Source organism: Passer domesticus, chromosome 6 (genome assembly GCF_036417665.1).
Source record: "Passer domesticus isolate bPasDom1 chromosome 6, bPasDom1.hap1, whole genome shotgun sequence".
NCBI lineage: Eukaryota > Metazoa > Chordata > Aves > Passeriformes > Passeridae > Passer > Passer domesticus.
Window position 1 is genome coordinate 34909877 of NC_087479.1, and position 19700 is coordinate 34929576.

Here is a 19700-nt window from a genome sequence, read left to right on the forward strand (position 1 = left end):
CTTGATGCTGAAGAAATTTGTTATCAAGTATTAATGTGAACTTTTTAATAGTAAATATTGTTTTTCTTATTGCTATTTTCATATAGTACAGTCTTAGTGAATAGTCAGTGTTTTGCTTAGGAGTGTTTTACAGTTGGAGGCTTATGAATGAGAAAAAAAGCTAAAACTAAAAAGCTTCTGCCAACAGTATAAATAAATATAAATCTAGTGTAAAATTCATCTAGAAATTTACTTAAATCAGTGATAGGCAGGTCCTTCTAATCATTTTGGTTTTGAGTTGAAAAAGAAGCAAATACAAGCAAACAGAACCAATCTGTTGTAAAAGAAGTCATCTTTAGCCGTGTTCTAAAGTAGGTATTTGATACTTTTGATGGCTAACTTTGTGTAATGCACTGAACATTTAAAAAGTTTGAGGTGGGAAATGTTCTGGTTTTATATGTAGTTACATCTGAAATATTAATCAGAGTTACATCTGAAATATTAATCATACTTTAATTAACATGTATTATTGGAAACAGGATCACTTCACTTCTCCAGATGAATACGATGATCCTTCTGTCCTTTATGAAGCTATAACAACTCATGAAGAAAATCTAGTTATAGCACATGAAGGGGACCCTGCTTGGCGAAGTGCAGTTCTTTCCAATTCTCCATCCCTTCTTGCTCTGCGCCACGTGATGGACGATGGCACCAATGAATATAAAATCATTATGCTCAATAAGCGCTATCTCAGTTTCAGGGTCATTAAGGTAAGCTTTGTGTATGTTTCACAGTTTGACAGCAAGTTGGGGTGTATTTTAATAACTATACCAAACTGCTGCTTCATTGAAATCTTTACTGTTTTGTTATTAATAGGACTGGTTCTTCTCATGCAGTGCAAGTATTGTATCAGAAAATCAGTTCATTCTCACTTATTTCTCATCCCATTCTTAAGTTTTTTTATCCTCACCGTTGCAGCCTGTGTCCCTAAGTTCAGCCTGTAAAGGAGCTGCGTGTGAATGCTGACAGTTCTGCAGTGCAACACTGCATGTGCTCACGAAAGCTTTGGTATAACACAGCAGTCGCCACATGCTCTCATTGCTTCCCTTTCTGACACAGCCTCTCTTCTTGGCTTTTGCAGGTCAATAAGGAGTGTGTACGTGGCCTGTGGGCAGGACAACAGCAGGAGCTTGTCTTCCTGCGTAACCGTAATCCAGAAAGAGGAAGTATCCAAAATGCTAAACAAGCTCTGAGGAACATGATCAACTCTTCTTGTGACCAGCCAATTGGATACCCAATCTATGTCTCACCTTTGACTACTTCCTATTCAGATAGTCATGAGCAGCTAAAGGACATTCTTGGGGGAGCCATCAGCTTAGGAAACATCAGAAACTTCATAGTGTCTACATGGCACAGGTGAGCTGAGGAAAGGGGTCCTCATTAGGTTCTCATTAGTGTTGTGTTCATGCTCTCATATTCCATTAACTAGTTTTGCACAGGCTCAACAGAGCATAATTTATAATATTCAGTCACATTAAAATAAATAAACCTTGACTCTTATTTTAGGCACACCAGTAACATATGGCAGCTGCTTTGGTACAGGATTAATCTCCAAAGCTGAGTAATATACCACAAACTATGTAAATGAGAGCTCAGAGGAAAGAAGACAAAGTCTAGATGCAGGAATTGCAACTTCAGATCTAATGTTAGGTCTTATAATGAGAGACAATGCAACTTCTGTACTGTGTTTTTTCAGTATGATGGCTTTTGCAGTCTATAATACCTTTTAGAATCAGGACTATTTGGTAGGGTTCCTGTCTGGCAGATATGAGAGTGCCTATATTAATGTTTTAGAGCATGCTCATCCATAGTTATGCAAGGTTTAGCTGTTGTTCAAAATCTCATAAGTGCTTGTATGTTATATAATGCAGTATATTAGTGCTGGAACAAGTAACTGCATTGAGATAATTGTTTCCCCACGTGACCCCTGGGTAATCCAGTACAAACACTTGCTGTGCTGTGTTTTATAGGCCATGAGAACTTTTACTGCACTTCTGACCCTCTATGACTGTGGCTCCAAAAGCAACAGTGGCAGTTGTGTGCCATTCAGAAATGTGCATCCCAGTTCTTAGTAGTTCCAGGAGCTTGTGCTGTGGTCTGAACAGTCCTGTAGCTGTTCTGATGGTTGTATTTGTCTGAGACATCTACAGCATATCAGAACAGAACATGCTGCTTCACCCAGAGTGCCAAAAATCCCACATTTACTGCAGTCTGTGGCATTTGTCTCCTATTGCCATCAGCTTGTCCAACTTAGATAGAATAACAGGTGAAAGCTTGACACACAACAGTATTTGAATCTAATGTTTATTCTTCAGGATTCTGTGTCCTGGATCAAAAAAATTGGAAAGGAATGCTCAGTATACTTGAGTGTGAGAGAAACGAAAAATGAAAGTCGGAATTGAAGGGAGGAGGAAATGTGCTCTGGTGTTTGTATCCATTTGCAGCTTATTAGTGTAAACAATGTGGTGAAAAAGATGGGTGGTTATGTATGCTGGAAAATGGTGGCTAACCTACTGTCTGAGTGTTCAGTATGTGCTTCAAACAACTGTGAGTGCTTTACTGAAGATAACAGAAACCAAATACATTAAAAATCCAGGAAACATTTTCCTTTGCTAGTCTGTGTAGACAAAGATTTTGCAGTTTAACAGTTATGACTACTGTGTTAAGTAGCATAAGTTTTACTAAATTGTTCCAAAATAACCAGGATGTTCTATGAGCATTTGAATTGGAATTTTATCACTTTATTGTATTTCGGAGGTGGCATAATTTTTAAAAAGCTAATTTATATGAGCACTTGACTTGTCATAAATAATGTTATTGAATAGCTGTCATGAAAAAATTGCATTAAATCTCTTAGAAAGCAGTGTTTATATTTGCAAAGCATATTCTGAGAAAATAAAGTTTTAACTGATTTTAGGAAGTGCTGTGGATTGTGCTGATCCTTTTGCATGTAATGAGGCATTTCTTAGAACACTAATGATTAGGAGGTGTGCCTTAATGTATCACTTGCATTGTTTCCAGGCTAAGGAAAGGCTGTGGAGCTGGCTGCAATAGTGGTGGAAATATTGAAGATTCAGATGCTGGAGGTGGAGCTTCTTGCACAAGTAACAATGCAACTATCAACGAGTCACAGAGCAGCATGTCACAGGGAGGAGGGAATGCAACTACAGGGCAGGGACCTGGAGCAGTACAGCACCCTCCTGTTGCAGCTCATCCCACAAATTTTCCTGCAGCTCATCCACCAACTCATCCCTCCACTCTGGGTAAAGTTGAAACAAAGAGACAACTTCATACTAATTCAGTCCTATAGCTAGAACGGGCCTTTCAGCTCTTTGGCCTAAGTTAAAAGAAAAAAGCAAACTAAATTCATGTGATTTTATGTTGTGTTAAGAGCTGCGGGATTCATCTCAAACTACAGTACTGTTTTATGCAATACAAGGTTCCCAAACACATCTGATAAATAGGGGTATAGTTGTGCTGACAAATAGATTAAATAACTTTTTAAAACAGATTTTTAGAGACTGGATATTTTTAATTTCTGTTGTTTGCAAATGGTGAACTGATCATTTTTTGCAAATGTTTTTATTTATTATTTATACAGTGAAACATGTTCTCTTGTTTGCACAGTATTCTAGCTGAATCTATCCAAGGGTCCATAGTGAACTGTGGTTAAGGAGGTGACAAATGCTAAAGCTGAGAAAGTCTTTCAAACATTGCCTTTACTCACAAAGAAAATACAGATATATGGAGTTGTATGAACATAATTAGATCTATCAGCTGAGGAGAGTTTTCTGCAAATATTTAGTATAGGAAAAGCAATTACATCAATGCTCATTAACTGCAATTTGTTTTTAATTTCAAGTGTATTAAAGTTGAACTTGTTTAAAAACAGCTTTTGTTCTAACGTATTTTCTGTCCCAAACTTTCAACGTGTAATCAAGAATATTATTTTGAAACATGGGCATCTGTACCTCTCTTATTGCCCTAAGTGTGGTAAACTGAAGTGGTAATATTAAGTAAGAAATTGTTCATGCAGAAAGTGCAAGATTGAAGCATTTTTCAAGGTACTTGTCTGATAGGGATTGTGAATTGAACAGAATATGAAATTCTGAGATAAGATGAATGGAATGTATTGAAATGTTCTGCTATGTGAGATGCAGCAGAGATCTTCTGCAGTACATCTGTTTCAGATGATGATGGTTAGTCCAATCAGTTTTGTGTATCTGTGCACGAAAACATTTGTGTATTGGCAATCTATTGTGTGTGGGAGGCTTTATCAAACTTTCCTGATTGTGTGTCTTTTACTTTTAGGCACCAGTCACAGCTCTCACTCTGTGCAGTCCAGCCTTGTCAGACATTCCCCTGCCCGTGCCTCAGTAGCTAGCCATTCATCCTACTGCTACGGCAGCCGTCACTCATCTCTTCGCACATCCACGACAGGCTTCGTGCCGTGCCGGCGCTCTTCCACCAGTCAGATATCCCTTCGTAACCTCCCATCATCCATCCAGTCCCGCCTGTCTATGGTCAACCAAATGGAACCTACTGGCCAGACTGGGGTCAGCGTGCAGCATGGACTGCCCTCTTCTAGCAGCTCCAGCCAAAGCATCCCAGCCTGTAAACAGCATGCCCTTGTGGGCTTTCTAGGGACAGAAGGAGGGAGTAATGCAGCTGAAACTCAGTCAGGTGGCAGTGCAAGCCCTGCAAACCAAATGCAAGCCAAAAAGGATGACGTTATTTACAGAATCCAGGTGAATAGTCTAGAAGAACAAGTTAACTTATGTTCCCACGTGCTTTTATTAGTTGTTCCTTTGTATGTTGTTGAAATCGCTGCTTGCAAACACACGTTCTAGAATATCTGGTATACAGTTCCTGTGCAGTTATGTTTGGAGAATTAATGTAAAGAAAAGGTTTTCTGGACAAGCAGTCTTCCTATATGTTTCTTGTTTACATTATTTCTATGTTTTGCTCTAGTGCAGCTCTGAGAATGTCAATGGAACTCAGTTCCACTTCATATTTAGTTTACCTTTTATACCTTGTAGCAGGTAAAGCTAAACAGCTTCATTTGCAGGATAGAAAGCTTTATTCTTTGAAGCCAAGTAGATTTTCCACAAAAGTAAGTGTACAATACTTGCTTTCACTTTCATATGTATTTATTCTTTGGTAATATCCACTTCAGGGTTTACTGACCAGCAAACGATTCACTATTGAATAAGTTAATCGTGGCAGCCTTACTTGTTTTTTGAAAATCCAGGGATGTGTGTTCTTGCTTTCTTAGCTTTTATTAGCCCCACATACATGTCTTTGGCATTACACTTGTGGGAAACCTCGAGAAGTCTGTTTAAGCGGTTAGATCATAATAAACATGATTTCATTGCTGATACCATCTCAGTTTAGAGTAATCCTTAGTAAATTGTGTCACGGTTAAATTAATTTTTCAGGTCTGTGCTTAATAGCTTTTGTTTGCAGGCAAGGGCCCTTTTATGAAGCTGCTTACTAATCCTCTGTGTGAGGAGGATAAAGTGGATATGTGCCCTGGGATAGTGGACATTATGGAGTTCTCTCTGTCCTTAAATAGGAAGAATTTTTCAGGAGTTTTCTCCTGCTTGCCCTGTGGAAAGGCCAGTTTACTTCAAAACACGGGGTGGGTCTCAACTAACCATGCTAGTAGATAAACACTTCTTCTGCCTAACAATGAATTCCCCAAGTTTCTTAAAATATTCTGTAAGAAGTAATGAGCCTATTGTAACAGCTCATCATCACTTAACTTTTCCCTGCTACTAGACTGTGTGCTGCCAATGCTTTTTTTGTGCCAGCTCCCCAGTCCTGCCATGAGCTAGTATTACTGAAAGAGGTGGGGAATGGAACCAGAGCTGTTGCTTCAGTGAACTGGCATATTCACCATATGCACTGGTGTCTGAAACCACAGCATAATTTCCAAATTCAGTGCTCTTTGGGCTTGGAGAGCTTGGAGCTCAAGTTTCCTTGAGCTTGAAATTGGTCAGAAATCAATTTCAGTGGGTTAAAGTCAATTATCTGGAATTATGCAAAAGGTTACAGTTTATCTGTTTCTTTTAAATTTTGGCTGAACTAACAGTCAAAACTCAATTCCTACTTATAGTTAATGGATCCCAGTCAAGTACTGGAAGGGATCAACGTGTCAAAAAGGAAAGAGCTGCAGTGGCCAGATGAGGTGATACGGCTAAAAGCTGGAAGAAACAGCTGGAAAGACTGGAGTCCTCAGGAAGGCATGGAAGGCCATGTAAGTTTTGCTTGGAAGTTGGCAAGCTAACCTGAAAAAAGGCAGTGTCTTGATTCTGTGGCAGTCTGCCTATATGTCAAGGCAAAAATCGATGTAGCAGATGAATTAGGTCAGCAGCTGTCCTCAAAGTCACTGTTGCTGGAAGAGCAGGTCTAGAATCCTAATTTGAGGCAGAGCGCTATTTCTGCAACTCTGCAGAAGATGCAGGATGATGTTTCAAGTGTTGTAAGCCACCACTTCTTCCTTGCTTTCTTTCAGCTCATCATGATCTCTCAGGCATTGCTTCCATTCATCCAACATTCATTTTCCTTTCTTTAAGCTGTCAATCCCTGAACAAATTTACTAACAAGTCCTTAATTGAAAGATTAACAGTATTTGATTTTAAATCATTCTGATCAAAATAGAGCCAAATACGATAATCTTTAGATGTCTCTTTATTATATAATAGATACATGGTATGTGTTTACTTTCCTTTAAGAAGGAAATCTGTTCTAACTAAAACTCGTCAAAGCCTATGACTTGAAATTCTGTCTCTTTTCCTATGGATGTTACATCTGCAGTTTACAAAAATTCACTGCATTGGCTAGAAAACTTATCTCCCAATTTAGACTTCTTTTGTGAGCAAAACAGCCCCAGTGTGGTCTTTGAAACCTTTTATTTTTACTGAGATGTACTTTTTTTAAGATCTTGATGTCTGTAAAAATGCTCCAGTATTCTCTCAGTGATAGAGGGAAGAGTCCCTGACGTGGTGTGCAATTGTTCTTCAATACAACTGTATTTTCATTTGGAATAGATCAGTTTTGAAGAAATTTCTTTGACTGTTTACCTCAGTTGGAGGCATTATTTATAAATTGCTTTTAGGGATAGATTTTGCCATTTGAAAGTCCACATCACTGTGGATATATGTGCAAACTTCAGGTAAGAAATGGAGGTATGCCAGTAACACAGTGTGCACTGAATCTAGCTGGCTGTTGCACCCACATGAAGAAAAGGCCCTGGAAACACAATTACTCATGGAAACAGTCTATCAAAGTTGACAGTTCACTCTTAGGACAGTGGGGTCACACACAGGTTACTAACAGGTAACACCTGTTAGTAGAATGCTGTTGTAAATGTTCTCAGTTATCTTGGGTTTAGACATACTGATGCAGATCAAGAATGTGGTAGATAATGAATGTAAAGGGTTATATTAAAACATGTCCTCTTGCCTGGTGTCACTGGACAATTTTTTTCAGGAGTTTGTGGATGTGTTTTGTGAATTGCAGCATGCTGCATGTACATGTACAGTGATTGATGCTATAGAAAGATTAAAACAAGAGGATTTAAAGGTCAGAGTAAGCTGTTGTTCTGAATGCTTCTCATCTATTTTTGGTACAGCATATAGCCAGGTTTTTTTAGAAGAGCATCTTTTAACCTAACAAGAAAGGGGGAAAGCAACAGATTATCCTGTGTGTGATTAGGAGGAAAGGATTTAACTTGATGACACTGCCTGCTTCAGCTGCCTGTGGTTAAACATACTAGTATCAGTAAAGCTCTGAGGACAGTCTTCTGATCCCGTGGCTGTGGTCTTTTCTGCAAATAGGCAGAAATTATTCTTACCTGCTGAGTTGCTGCTCATTAGGCAGTTTACCTTACGTCTGCTCTCAGTATGAAGTTCAGCACTCAGTAGTTTAAAACTTTGCTGTTACATAGAAAAAAAGCATTTTTCCTAATTTAGTATATCTTGCTAAGTGTAATATGTGTATAAGGCAGAAAGACATTATAAGGTTTCTTCAAAGAAATTACATTTAGCAGTCCTCTTTGGAATGTAACTATTTTTTCCTGGTTTTGAGAGGGCATGCCCCGCATTATCTTTCAATGATACGTGATACTGGGGTGTTGAAGAACCTTTTTCCTCCAAGAGATTCTTACCACCTCTTGACTACCTAGTGACAACATTTTCCATGTACCAAATAAATGCCAGTCATTATAGAAGAGATGGTAAAACTGAGTTTGGCAATGTGGCAGTGATGAGTTTTAATCTGTGTGCAACTTTTGGCATATACGCAATTTTTAAGGAGCCATTGTATTGATGCCTGTAGCAATCTCAAAGGCAGCAGTGTTACATTGGACAACAAGAATGTAGTACTTGAGACTTCATTGGAAAACTTTTTATTGTGTCTGGGGACAGGATATTCCTGTTCTCATTCCATACAGCAGCATAAAAATTATATGGACACACTTTGAAGTCAGACTTGAACAGACATTTAAATATCACACTGTTGTATCAGAGGAACTAAAGATGCTGTGTTTCCCTGGCTGAACTGCTCTCCCTGTGTCTATGCAGCATAGATCTCATGCAATGGACAAAGATAAATGTCTTCCACACAGTGTTAAGAGAAATTGCCAGCTGTATATAATTAAGATTGAGTCTCTTGGATTTGATCTTGGAAGACTCTGGTTTTCTGTAATGTTTTTCCCTTTATAGCTTTAGGACTCTAGAAAACTTTATTGCTGTGGAATTTGTAAAAATTAGTTTTACTTGCTTTTTTACTTACTTTGTCTTGAATTAAGAGTTCTTTTCCCACAATTGGGAAATTTGAGATAATTCTCTTTCTGTGAAGCTGATGATAATTACACTCGTGTTAATGGAGCATCCTTATGGTTCCTCTGGGGCACCCAGAAGTTAAGGGTGTTTTTTTAAGGAGGCAGATAAATAGAGACATACAAGGTATGAAAAAGGGATCTTCTGGCAGTCAATATCAGGCAATATCCTTGGAGGTAATATATCAAAGTACTTGAGTTCTGCAGATACAAGGAAGTATGATACAATAATTTGTAGCACTGTTTCTGAATCCCTTCTTCTTTGTAATATTTTTAATTTAAAATTATCCTAGGATAACTTGGTTTAGAAGATCAACCTTGAATTCACAGTGCATAGGTAACAAAATCACGGCAAGAGCTTTAACTTGCAAGAGACAGTAGTTGACACCTGACTCCTGGTGAGCTGTGGTTCTGTGCTGCACAACACTGAGGTGTTTTTAGATTATTACAAATTGAGCATCAAAATATCCCAAATCTGTGTGCCCTTTTTGAGTTGCTGCTCACTTTGGATGAAATGTTTGGTTCTGATTTGGGTCAAGTTGTTCCTACTCAAATCTAAATCAGACTGGCTACTCTCATGGTTGTAAAAGATCTAACTGTGATTTTAAGAAGCAGATCTTCAGCAAGTCTTCAACGTGCAGCTTATCTATGGGTATGCTGTCATTGAAAAATGTGCAGCTAAGTCCTATAGCACCTGCGTTTTTGCTGCTTTGACTCTGTAAGAGTCTTGAGTTATCACAAGCCACAACCTTGATATGACAGCTCTCCTTGTGGAGCTTACAGTTTATTATACTTTGGTTTTTTTTTCCCCCCAGGTGATTCACCGCTGGGTGCCTTGCAGCAGAGATCCAAGTAGTCGGTCACATATAGATAAAACCATCCTGCTGGTTCAAATTGAAGATAAATATGTTGCTGTTGTTGAAACTGGAGTCCTTGAACTTGGGGCTGAAGTGTAAATCTCTTTGAGACTGAAACTTCCCCTTCTCCAATGATTCAGAAGAGAGAGGGGTCCAGAAGAAGCAGCTCCCAGGACACGAAACTTTGGTCTGGTTGTAGGAAAGGACTTGAAACACAGATTTGTCTAAGTCCCTTTCCCCAAATAAACAAGTGTAAGAAATTTTTTTAAGTTGTTAGCTGCTGAAGAAACACTTGCATGAAGGATAGATTTGTTGAGACATATCTTTTGTTTATAAATTTTGTTATGCATTGTGTAATGCTTTAAATCAACAAACTTTTCAGTTCTAAGATCAGAGCACCTCATATTTTTCTAATTGTTTTGCCAAAAATTGCCATGTCTTGTCACAGAGTATGTGGAATTCATCCACCTTATTTTAATGAAATTTACTACAAACCTTCAGTTTGGTGAAACAGTGTAAGGGTTTCATGTGTGGCAAGAAGAGACTGAACAGATGTATAGATTCTTATTCCTTATGAGCTAAACATTAATGAGAACTGCACTAATTTTTTTACAGCAATGCACTAAAAACAACCCTGAGATTGCTGAGAACATTTATTTATATATATAAATATAAGTATATAAAATACCATTATTTAAATTGCCTTTGGGATTAATCCCCTCCCTCTCCATATACATGTTGATGGTAAGGGCTGTGCCATGGGTTTGGTTCTATGTTCTGTATTTCGTACAAGTGCATTTGCTGCATCCTCTTCACAATAAATGGTAAAATAACAAATGTGTAGAAAAGCACCTGAGTATCCCTGTGCTACATCAGACTTTATTGTGGTGGCAGTGGTACCTCAAGCCTGTACAACACATCTAGCTTTAAAGAGGGCCCCAATATGACTTTCCATCTGTCTTCCCTTCATTAGCCATGGCTACTTTGCTTCTTTACACCCAGAGCTGGCTGTGTTGTTTTATTGGCTCTTCTCTGGCAAACACAATGCTTTTAGTTTTGTAGTAGGAGGTGCAGGTCCATGATTATGTCACAGATGCTTGAAGGTTTTTTTTTTTTCTATCCAATTTAAAAAGAAAAAAAAACAGTGACAATTTCCCAAATAAGATGAAAATAGAACCCAACAAAACTTGACTTCTGCTTTCAATGATCTTTTATAGAAGGCACAGCCCTAAACTTGTATCACTTTTACCACCTTGCCTTTTCTTTCCCTTTAGTCTTCATTCTTTTCTATGACTTGAATTTTATTTTCTGTGATTATATATTCTATGTAAGTGTAATTTGAGTATTTATAACTGTGAAGTTGAATTATTCATGTGTTACATATCCTAGGTTTTATTGTATTTTTTTAAAAGTGTGTATTCAGGGAAACAAGTAACTCAGAACTATCATGGGAGTGTGAGAGGGAAGCTGGTTTGTTCTTGACTTGCAGTTCCTATGACTCACTTTTCTTAATCCGTAAGAAAGAAATGTACCTGTTGTGATTGTTTCCTGTTTCTGACCTGTAATTATATAGGACTCTGTGGGGAATTTGCATACAGTTCTAGCTTTTGGGAGCAGCCATCTTCTTCCCAGTCACCTCCACCTCTTTACATGTGTTGTAATTAGAAGACACTTCTGATATACCACAGAGGTTATTATAATTAATTCTCTGACATCAGAGAAACATTGTCCATTATGTACCTAATGCAAGAGTGAAATTACATGGCATAAGAAAAAAGGAAGAAATGGCTACCTAAGAAACACTGGTATTCCAGCTCAAGTCACTGTATGCCATCTGGCCACGAAAGGGTAAGTCTGTGTGCCTGGTAGCTACTCAATTCCAGCCACTGTTCCCAGTGAATGATACTGGGACCTTGCTTGCATCATAGACTACGCAAACTTGTCCTTGAAATGCTGTGCATCTTAAAGTTGCATATTACTGTTCACTTTATTCATACATGGTCCCATTTAATCATGGTAAAAATGCACAGATCTGCCACCCTTGAAACTGTGTGGAACAGCAAAATTATTTATCATATGTATCACATTATAGAGTAGTTGATTAATCTCCTGCATATATGAAAATGTAGTACAGAAGATGAAACTTCTGTAGTGGTCTGGTAATGCTGCTATCAGGATCGAAGAAAATGTGTAGGTTTTGAATTGAAGGCCTTTTAGTGAAGGTTTTATTCTATGTGCTTCCCTTCAGGTAAATACTTTTAATTAATTGAGACCTTTAATAAATTAATACAGGTTTTCTGTATCAATAGGAACATTGCTTCATTTAAAAGGGAGAAGTTTGTTTGACAATAAGCCCCTATTTGACATTAGTTGCACATGGTTGGGTTTTTTTTCCCTTGGACTGAAGCCTTGAAGTAAACAAATGACTGAAAACCAAAATATATAGTTTAGGGGTTTTTGCTTTGTTTTTTTTTTTTTTAAGTTGACTGAAAGAACTTTCAGTATGTTAACCCTGACTGAACAATCTCCCACTCTCTTTGGGGCAAGGTAAGGACAATGTCCATTGCTGGTAAAAGATGTGATAGGAATTAATGGCATGTTAATGTGGAAATTTTAGTGCATATATGTATCTGCCTAAAATTAGATTGGCAAACAACATTTCGGGAAAGAGACTTTTTTTTAAGGACAAAGAGAATTAATGAATATTTCTATTTTTTATAAAGCATAAGGCTTTTGGTATGTTGACTTCAGGAGATGGATTTTAATGTACACAGCTAACAGGTTAACACTTCTTTCCTGGTACTCGGCTTAACATCTGTTGTGAAGCCGTTCACATAGTGCTCATACCTATTCCAGGTCTGTTCAACAGAAGCCACCTAGTTGAAATTTCACTCTTCCATAAGGCTTTGGAATATTAACTTTAAAGATTTTCCTGAACTCATTAAGATTCATATGATTTTATGTTGGTTTGTACAGAGTTTGTCTTTGGTTTCTACTGCGCAAGTGACAAAAAGGTTTTTCTTCTAACTCAGAATCACACAGAATTAACTTGGTTGAAAAAGACCTTTGAGGTCATAGAGTCCAACCTATGACTGAACACCACCTTGTCAACTACTAGACCATGGTACGAAGTGCCACATCCATCTTTTCTTAAACACCTGGGATGGTGACTCAACCGCCTCCCTGGGCAGCCATTGCAATGCCCAATCACTCTTTCTGTGAAGAATTTCTTCCTAATGTCCAGCCTGAACTTCCTCTGGTGCAGCTTAAGGCTGGTTCCTCCCGTCCTGGCACTGATTGCCTGGGAGAAGAGATCAATCCCCACCTGGCTACACCCTCCTTTCAGGGAGTTGTGGAGAGTGATGGGGTTTCCCCTGAACCTGCTCTTCTCCAGGCTGCACAACCCCAGCTTCCTCAGCCTCCTCATAGAATTTGTGGTCCAGACTCTTCACCAGCCTTGTTGCTCTTGTCTGGATGTATTTGAGCATCTCAATGTCCTTCCTAAATTGGGTGGCCCAGAACAGGACACAGCACTCAAGGTAGGGCCTAACCTTGCTAAATACAAGGGGATGATCTCAACCCTGGTCCTGCTGGCCACACAGGCCAGGATACCATTGGCCTTCTTGGCCATGTGGGCACACCTCCCCACAGGATAGACATGTCTGTGGAAACCTCTGTTCTAGATGGAAATTATTTCACCTTTTTTTTTTATTTTCTTGGCCTTTGTCTTGATGTGTAATATTTTTCTGCTGTTGTAAGGATGGAAAAGATGGGTATTTTCAAATTAGTCCTGTCAGTCCAAACTGATCCTTACCATAGAGCAGAATTTTTTAGATCTTTCTAGACTTTTATGAAAACCTTTACAGGTGCTTGCTTTTACTCTGTCCCCTTGCGTTGTGATATTCTCTTGCCATAAGAACATTCCAGTTAAGTCCTACTGTTGTAGCTTCTGGGTAGATCCCAATCTATTATCTTTCTCTCACATTTTTTTGGAGGTTGTATCTATGTGTACATATGTAAGGACTTCTCCCTAGAACATTCAGCTGCAGAAAAGGGCTTGAAAACCCCATTAAGCAGATAATATCATTAGTAAAAATGGCTACTACACGATGTTTCAAAGCCTTTTCTCATTTCACTTCTCTGTGAAATCTTTTGAAATGTTCTGATTAAAAAAACCAAAAACCTAGAACTGTGTATGTGGCACCACTGATGATACCTAGACTTCTGTGCTACTTGCAATGGATGATACTAGTGCTGGATTCTGGGGATCTCTCTCATGATCCAGCATGTGTGAAATGGTTTTAGAGTTTGGGGAGGATGATGGTGATGATTATTTCTTGAGGTAATTCCATGTAGGCTGAATGGTCCTACAGCCACTTTGCATGGGACATTGGCATGTTTGAGTGGTGATGTCAAGAGTCACCACCAGTCATTCCTCATCCCATGGTCACAATGCCTTTGGGAACTGAAGAACTCCTCAAGAAGCTTGGATGACAGGTGAGATGACGATGTGGCATGGGTCTATGCCTTTGGCAAGGGGCTATAAAGTTTGTCTGGATTTGGGCAAGGGCGGGGAAAGAGATGCCTTATGATTGATTCAGCCTTCTCTGATAATGCACACACCACCATGCAACCTAGGAGTGTAGATAACAAAGACACTGCTTTAAAATCCTCTCTCAATTACAAAACTCAATTCACAAAATGGATTTGGATAAACTGCATTTCTTACCATTAACAATATTATTCAACTTCTATTGGATTTGGGGTTGTACCACCACAGGTTTTATGTACTTAATTTTATTAAGGAATTTTATACCTATTATATAGGCATCTATTCTTTTCTTGTCTGGCTTGCTATTTGATATTCTAATGCAGTACATTCAGTGGCGCTGGACTCTTTCAGAAATTATACTGGTAATTCCTGGTGCCTTAGTAAAAAAGTGGGTACATAACACCTTGGTGGAATATAAAGCATGTGACTTGTTTCACCCCAGCATGATATGCATATTTCTTAAAAGGTGATTAAGATGGCTGCCCCAAAAGATTTTGGGAGTATACCTACATCACTTGGTCATGAACATTTGAATATGAGCAATTTTTATGACTTCTGGTATGTACAGTTTGAATAGATAAGCCCAGTACACTTAGGCCACAACTTTGAAAGATGGCAATCAAATAGCTGGATATGTAACTTCTTACGCAGATGCCCTTGAAAGCCTGACAATAGCTGCTGGTTAGGAAATGGAGAGGGGAGTAGAGTATGAAGAGAGGATGGCTTTGGTTTTTAATGGACAATGAAAATATATATTGCCTCTACCAGCAAAAGGTTACCTTGCCAGGGATAGGGATATATGTACCTGCGTGTCTGTGAGTGTGTATGTGTCTGCGTGTGTTATTGGAAACAGCCTGTAAATATTGTAGCTGTTTAAAATGGAAAAGGCAGAGAGTTTTTTTGCAACATGTTGCAGCAAAAGGACAGTATTGACAGTGGAGAAACACTGAGAAATAAAAGAACCTTTTTTCACTTGTTGTCATTTATTGCACAATTACATTCTCCTAAGTTGTCATTCTCACAAATTTCCTATAAGGACTACTTTAAGTTTACTCAAATAATCTTCTAATGAAGGATTCTCTTTGTTTAAAAATTGTCTTTTGTAGCTATGCAAAGAATAGCTCACTTGTTATTTTACTGCCAGCATCATCCCTGTTTTCATGCTTTTGCATAAATAAGTGCCACATGCCCTCTCTTCTACAGTTGAAAAGTTTTGTCTTTGTTGAAGCGTTTTCTCTATCAGTGATTTTCCTACTCTTGAATGTTTTTCAAAGCCCAGAACACTCTTGTACTGTCTTTGTCCTTAGTAATTTTTTATTCATCATACTTTTCTGGGAAATACCTTACCTAGCATGGTTTAATCAGTCTTCTAATTTTCTGTCATCCTGGATCTGATAGCCAAGTGTGGCATTGGGTGGAGTCCTCATGCCTGTGTTTACATGAAACACTTTTTGATACAGTGCTGCTAGTTTAAAAATACTCAGCTGCTGTCTGTCCATTCTCTCAAGTATTCCACAGTCGTAGAGAGGCAACATTATCTTGGACCTTACAGTTTAAAACATCACTTCTAATATAAACAATGGTGATTGGAGAGCTCTGTGTCTTTAAAGATTGGATGTTTCATTTGTATAAAACCTATACAAAGCATCTGCAACTTCTGCTTGCCTGTGCTTCAGGCCTCAGTTTAAGAATGAGAGAGAAGAACACAAAAAGAGCACGTGTTCGTGAGGAAAAACAACTTGTATTTTTTCATGTAAGCAAGTGAGTCTCAGTGAAAAGATTAAAAGTGCTGTAACTGCTGTGTTTGTAAGAAGCAGCTGAGCTTTCAGCTGACAATATCAAAAAAGGAGCAGCACTTCCAGACTGATTTAGGAGTGGCAAAGGGTAAGATTGTTGCTGTAGTCGACCATTTCTTGCTGTTGGTGTCAGCTGATGGCCTGCAACTGGTAAAAATTGGGGAACTGGAGCCCTGGATAGTGGTTGGAGGCTATTTCTTAGGATAGCTTGGCCTGAGAGAAATCCAGTTCACTTATTCCAAGACAATGTATCCCTGTGAGCCTATCAAGGACCTGGGAGCAGTGTCTCTGCTTCTACACCTCACACCTGGTCTGGCCCAGTGGAATGCCTATTGCATGGCTTCCTTGTATAGCCAAGGATGGGCCTCTAGCCTGTTTTTATCTGCACTTCCTATGACCCATAATTCTCGTGTAGAAAGGTGGTACTTGGGTAGTGGCACTTTATAGATCTCCTTGGTTGAATCAGTTTATGTGGATGTTCATCAGAAAGTGGTTTGCGTTTCCCTCCGAGCTCTTGGGGCAGAACGCCGTGTCTTGGTAGAGCGCTGCTGCTGCGGAGGCTGGCCGAGCTGCCGGTGCCAACCCGCGGCACCCGAGCGCTGCTCTGCCGCCTTGGAGCTGCTCCTGCGGGGCCCGTGCCGTGTCCCGGGGGCTGTGCTGTGCCTACAGGAGTCGTGCCGGGTCCCGGGGGCTGTGCTGTGTTCCAGGGACTGTGCCGTGCCGTGCCGTGCCGTGCCACGGAAAGCGGCGCGGCCGGCAGGGGGCGCCGCGGGGCGGCGGGCCCGCTGTGTGGGAGCGGGGCCGGCGGGCGCTGGGCCTGTGCGGGCAGCGGCAGCCCTGGGAGCCGCACCTGCCTTTCCTCCCGCTCCTCGGCTCCGGCCTTGCCTCGGGGTTGTGCTCCCGACGAGGCCGCTTTAATTCCCCCCTCACCGCAGCCTCCATCTGTTCCCGCTAAAGCGATCGGTGAGTCCGCGCTGCTGGGCCGCCCCGGGAACCTGCGCGGCCCCGCGTCCTTCCCTCTGCGCAGGAGGGGGCGATGGATGAGTGAATTTGTCTGCTTGATTTTTTTTTTTCCTTTCTTTTGCACTATTTCATAATGTCTATTAAGATATGACAAAGAAAGGAAGACACCCACCCACCTAATTATTTTTTTTCACGTCAGTGATCCCATGACCAGGGGAGTAAGAAAAAGAGGGGAACAAATAGCAGGAAAAAGGAAGACAAAGATATTGAGGAAATTACAGATGAGGAAAGAGAAAAACCACTTTTGTCTTTCCAGAAGTTGAAGGAGATGGAGTAGGCAGCCCCAATATAATTTTTCAGCCTCTTTCTATTAACCCCTCTATGTCAAAGAGAACCAGAGATGAATTCCTCAAAAGTGCAAATTAATTTTGAGTGTAATTCTGATTTAGCAGACATCAGTCTTAGAAACTACTTTAAAAAGTCATAATGGACACCTTTCTTTTGCTCAGTGTATTGTATAAATTATGGTGTATTGTCACACTCAGGTAAAATTACACCTTAGTTTAAAGGGCACAGCGTTCTTGCCCCTTTGTGATGCTGGGAATGAAATGGCTGCTGGTTCCACATGTGGTTCTTAGGAATGCATGTCTAAATCCTGCAACCCAAATAAGTATCCATACTGCAACAGCAGTAGGAATGTCAGCTGATGAGGCTCTGAGTAGGCTCTCCTGCTTGTTTGGACCCCACATCCGTTCTGCTGTGGCAGGCATGCCAGGATGGCTCAGAGCAGTGTACCCTGACCTTGCTCAGTGTTCATTATCTCTTCTTTACTTCAGCTGTGGAAACAAATTCTTGGGACCTGGGCACTTGTGAAGCTCTGCTGCGAGCTTAGCTGTGCTGTCTGATGCAGGTGCCAGAAAAGGCAGGCAGGACAGTGTTGCCAGGAAATCAATGCTGTCTTCGTAGAACACAATTTTTACCTTGCTGGTAGAGCACATTTTATGCGTTCCAGCAGTGGCTGACAGGGACAGAGAGACCTTAGCGATGTTCCCCAGCAACAGGAACTGTTCCAGCCCTCCTCCTCTTCTCATTGTGGGAGTATTGGAACAGACCAGCTCCCCCTCCCCTGCACTGTCATTGCTGTGGTATGTTAACTTTCTCTCTTGTACCATTTGTATTTACCAGCACCTGGAGCAGTCAGCCCTCTGTGCTCCCTGACTTCCTCTGAGGGAGAAAGCCAGTGTCCTTTGCATCCTCTGTCTTTGCTGGCACATTTGCATGTTCTGCCCATCACTCAGAGGTGTGGAAAGCAAAACTGGTAGCTCGTCCCTCTGCAGGCAACAAGACAGCAGCTGTCTCTGGAAGAAGCAGTGCTCAGATATATTTAGGGCAATTATATATCACACCTTCATGCTTCTTGTCATCCCTGTTGTTTGCTACTAATGGTCCATCGGTGTTGTGTACATCTACAGTGAGACTGGGCTTGTTTCATCCCCTTGATCTGCAAAGCCTCCCTCCCAAGCTCTCTTTCCCAGCTGTGGTAGAGCCCAGAGCTTCTATTCCTTACCTTCTCAGGATCTTTCCTATGAATAACAAGATAACCTCCTTGCTACACACTGATTTTAGTGCTCTTGACTTACCTTTGCCTCTGGATGGTAGCTTCCTGCAGCATTCTTGTCTTTTGTCACTGAATCTATGAAAATGATCCCTGAAAATGATTCTTGACTGTTGCCTGGGTTATCTGCTTTCCTGGGTTATCTGCTTACATGAGTTAAAAGGAAAAAAAAAAAAGTTGTGTTTGGAAAATGCCTTGTACTTCAAGGTAGGTTAGTTGTGTCAGGGAAGTACCTGGGTAAGGTACAGCTCACTGCCATGCAGGGAGCCTGCTGCTGTCCCACCCCACGGCTGCACATGCTGTATGCACCTCCCCCCAGCCCCCTCTGCTTGTCCTGCCCATCAACACACTTGACCACAGTGCCTGCCAGCCCATTTTCCTGCTGCCAGCTCACAGGGAGCCATGTCTGAGGTCTGGGACATCCTTGTTTTTCAATGTTTGGCACGATGCAGAGTGCGTTAGGATCAAGGAAGCCAGCACCCGTGAGAAGAGACGGCCCTCATATAAAAGTGTCTCTGCTGGTGATATTTGAGTCAAATAGGCCCCCTGTGCATGGGCTGTTGTGTGAACCCTCTGTTCCATCTGTTGTGTGGACCCACCAGCCCAGGTAAGGATTAGATGCCACCTGAGAGCTTGCACCTGGATAACTTGTACTGGTTGGGTACCTGTGTGGGGTGTCATCATAGGATGGCTTGGGTTGAAAAGGACCTTCAGAGATTGTCTAATCCAACACCTCTTCCACAAGACCGGGTTGCTCAGAGCTCCGTCCAGCTGGCACTGAACAGTGCCAGGGATGGGGCATCTGCAGCTTCTCTAGGCACCCTGTTCTCACCCCCACCACCCTCATAGTAAAGAATTTCTTCCTGATATCTGATCTAAACCTATTGTCCTTTAGCTTAGAATTGCTGTTTTTCCTCCATTCACTAGGGGCCTTGTTAAAATGTCTCTGTCTTTCTCATAAGCCCCCTTAATACAATGAAAGATGAGGTACATGCTGGATGTGAGAAACTGGGGGGCTCCAGACATCAGAAACAGC

The 19700-nt window shown here is 40.6% G+C and overlaps 1 protein-coding gene across 10 annotated transcripts in view; it reads left to right on the top strand.

The window, feature by feature from the left end:
* Window positions 1-15262, top strand: part of PCNX1 (pecanex 1) — a 93249-nt gene extending 77987 nt beyond the window's left edge. For all 10 annotated transcript variants that reach the window (XM_064424411.1, XM_064424412.1, XM_064424407.1 and 7 more), the window contains 6 exons: window positions 519-749; window positions 1121-1395; window positions 3061-3302; window positions 4351-4787; window positions 6158-6298; window positions 9697-15262. In XM_064424411.1, coding sequence (XP_064280481.1) covers window positions 519-749; window positions 1121-1395; window positions 3061-3302; window positions 4351-4787; window positions 6158-6298; window positions 9697-9837 — 1467 coding nt within the window. In that variant the 3' untranslated portion in view covers window positions 9838-15262. The remainder of the gene's footprint in view (window positions 1-518; window positions 750-1120; window positions 1396-3060; window positions 3303-4350; window positions 4788-6157; window positions 6299-9696) is intronic.
* Window positions 15263-19700: the final 4438 nt, after the last annotated feature.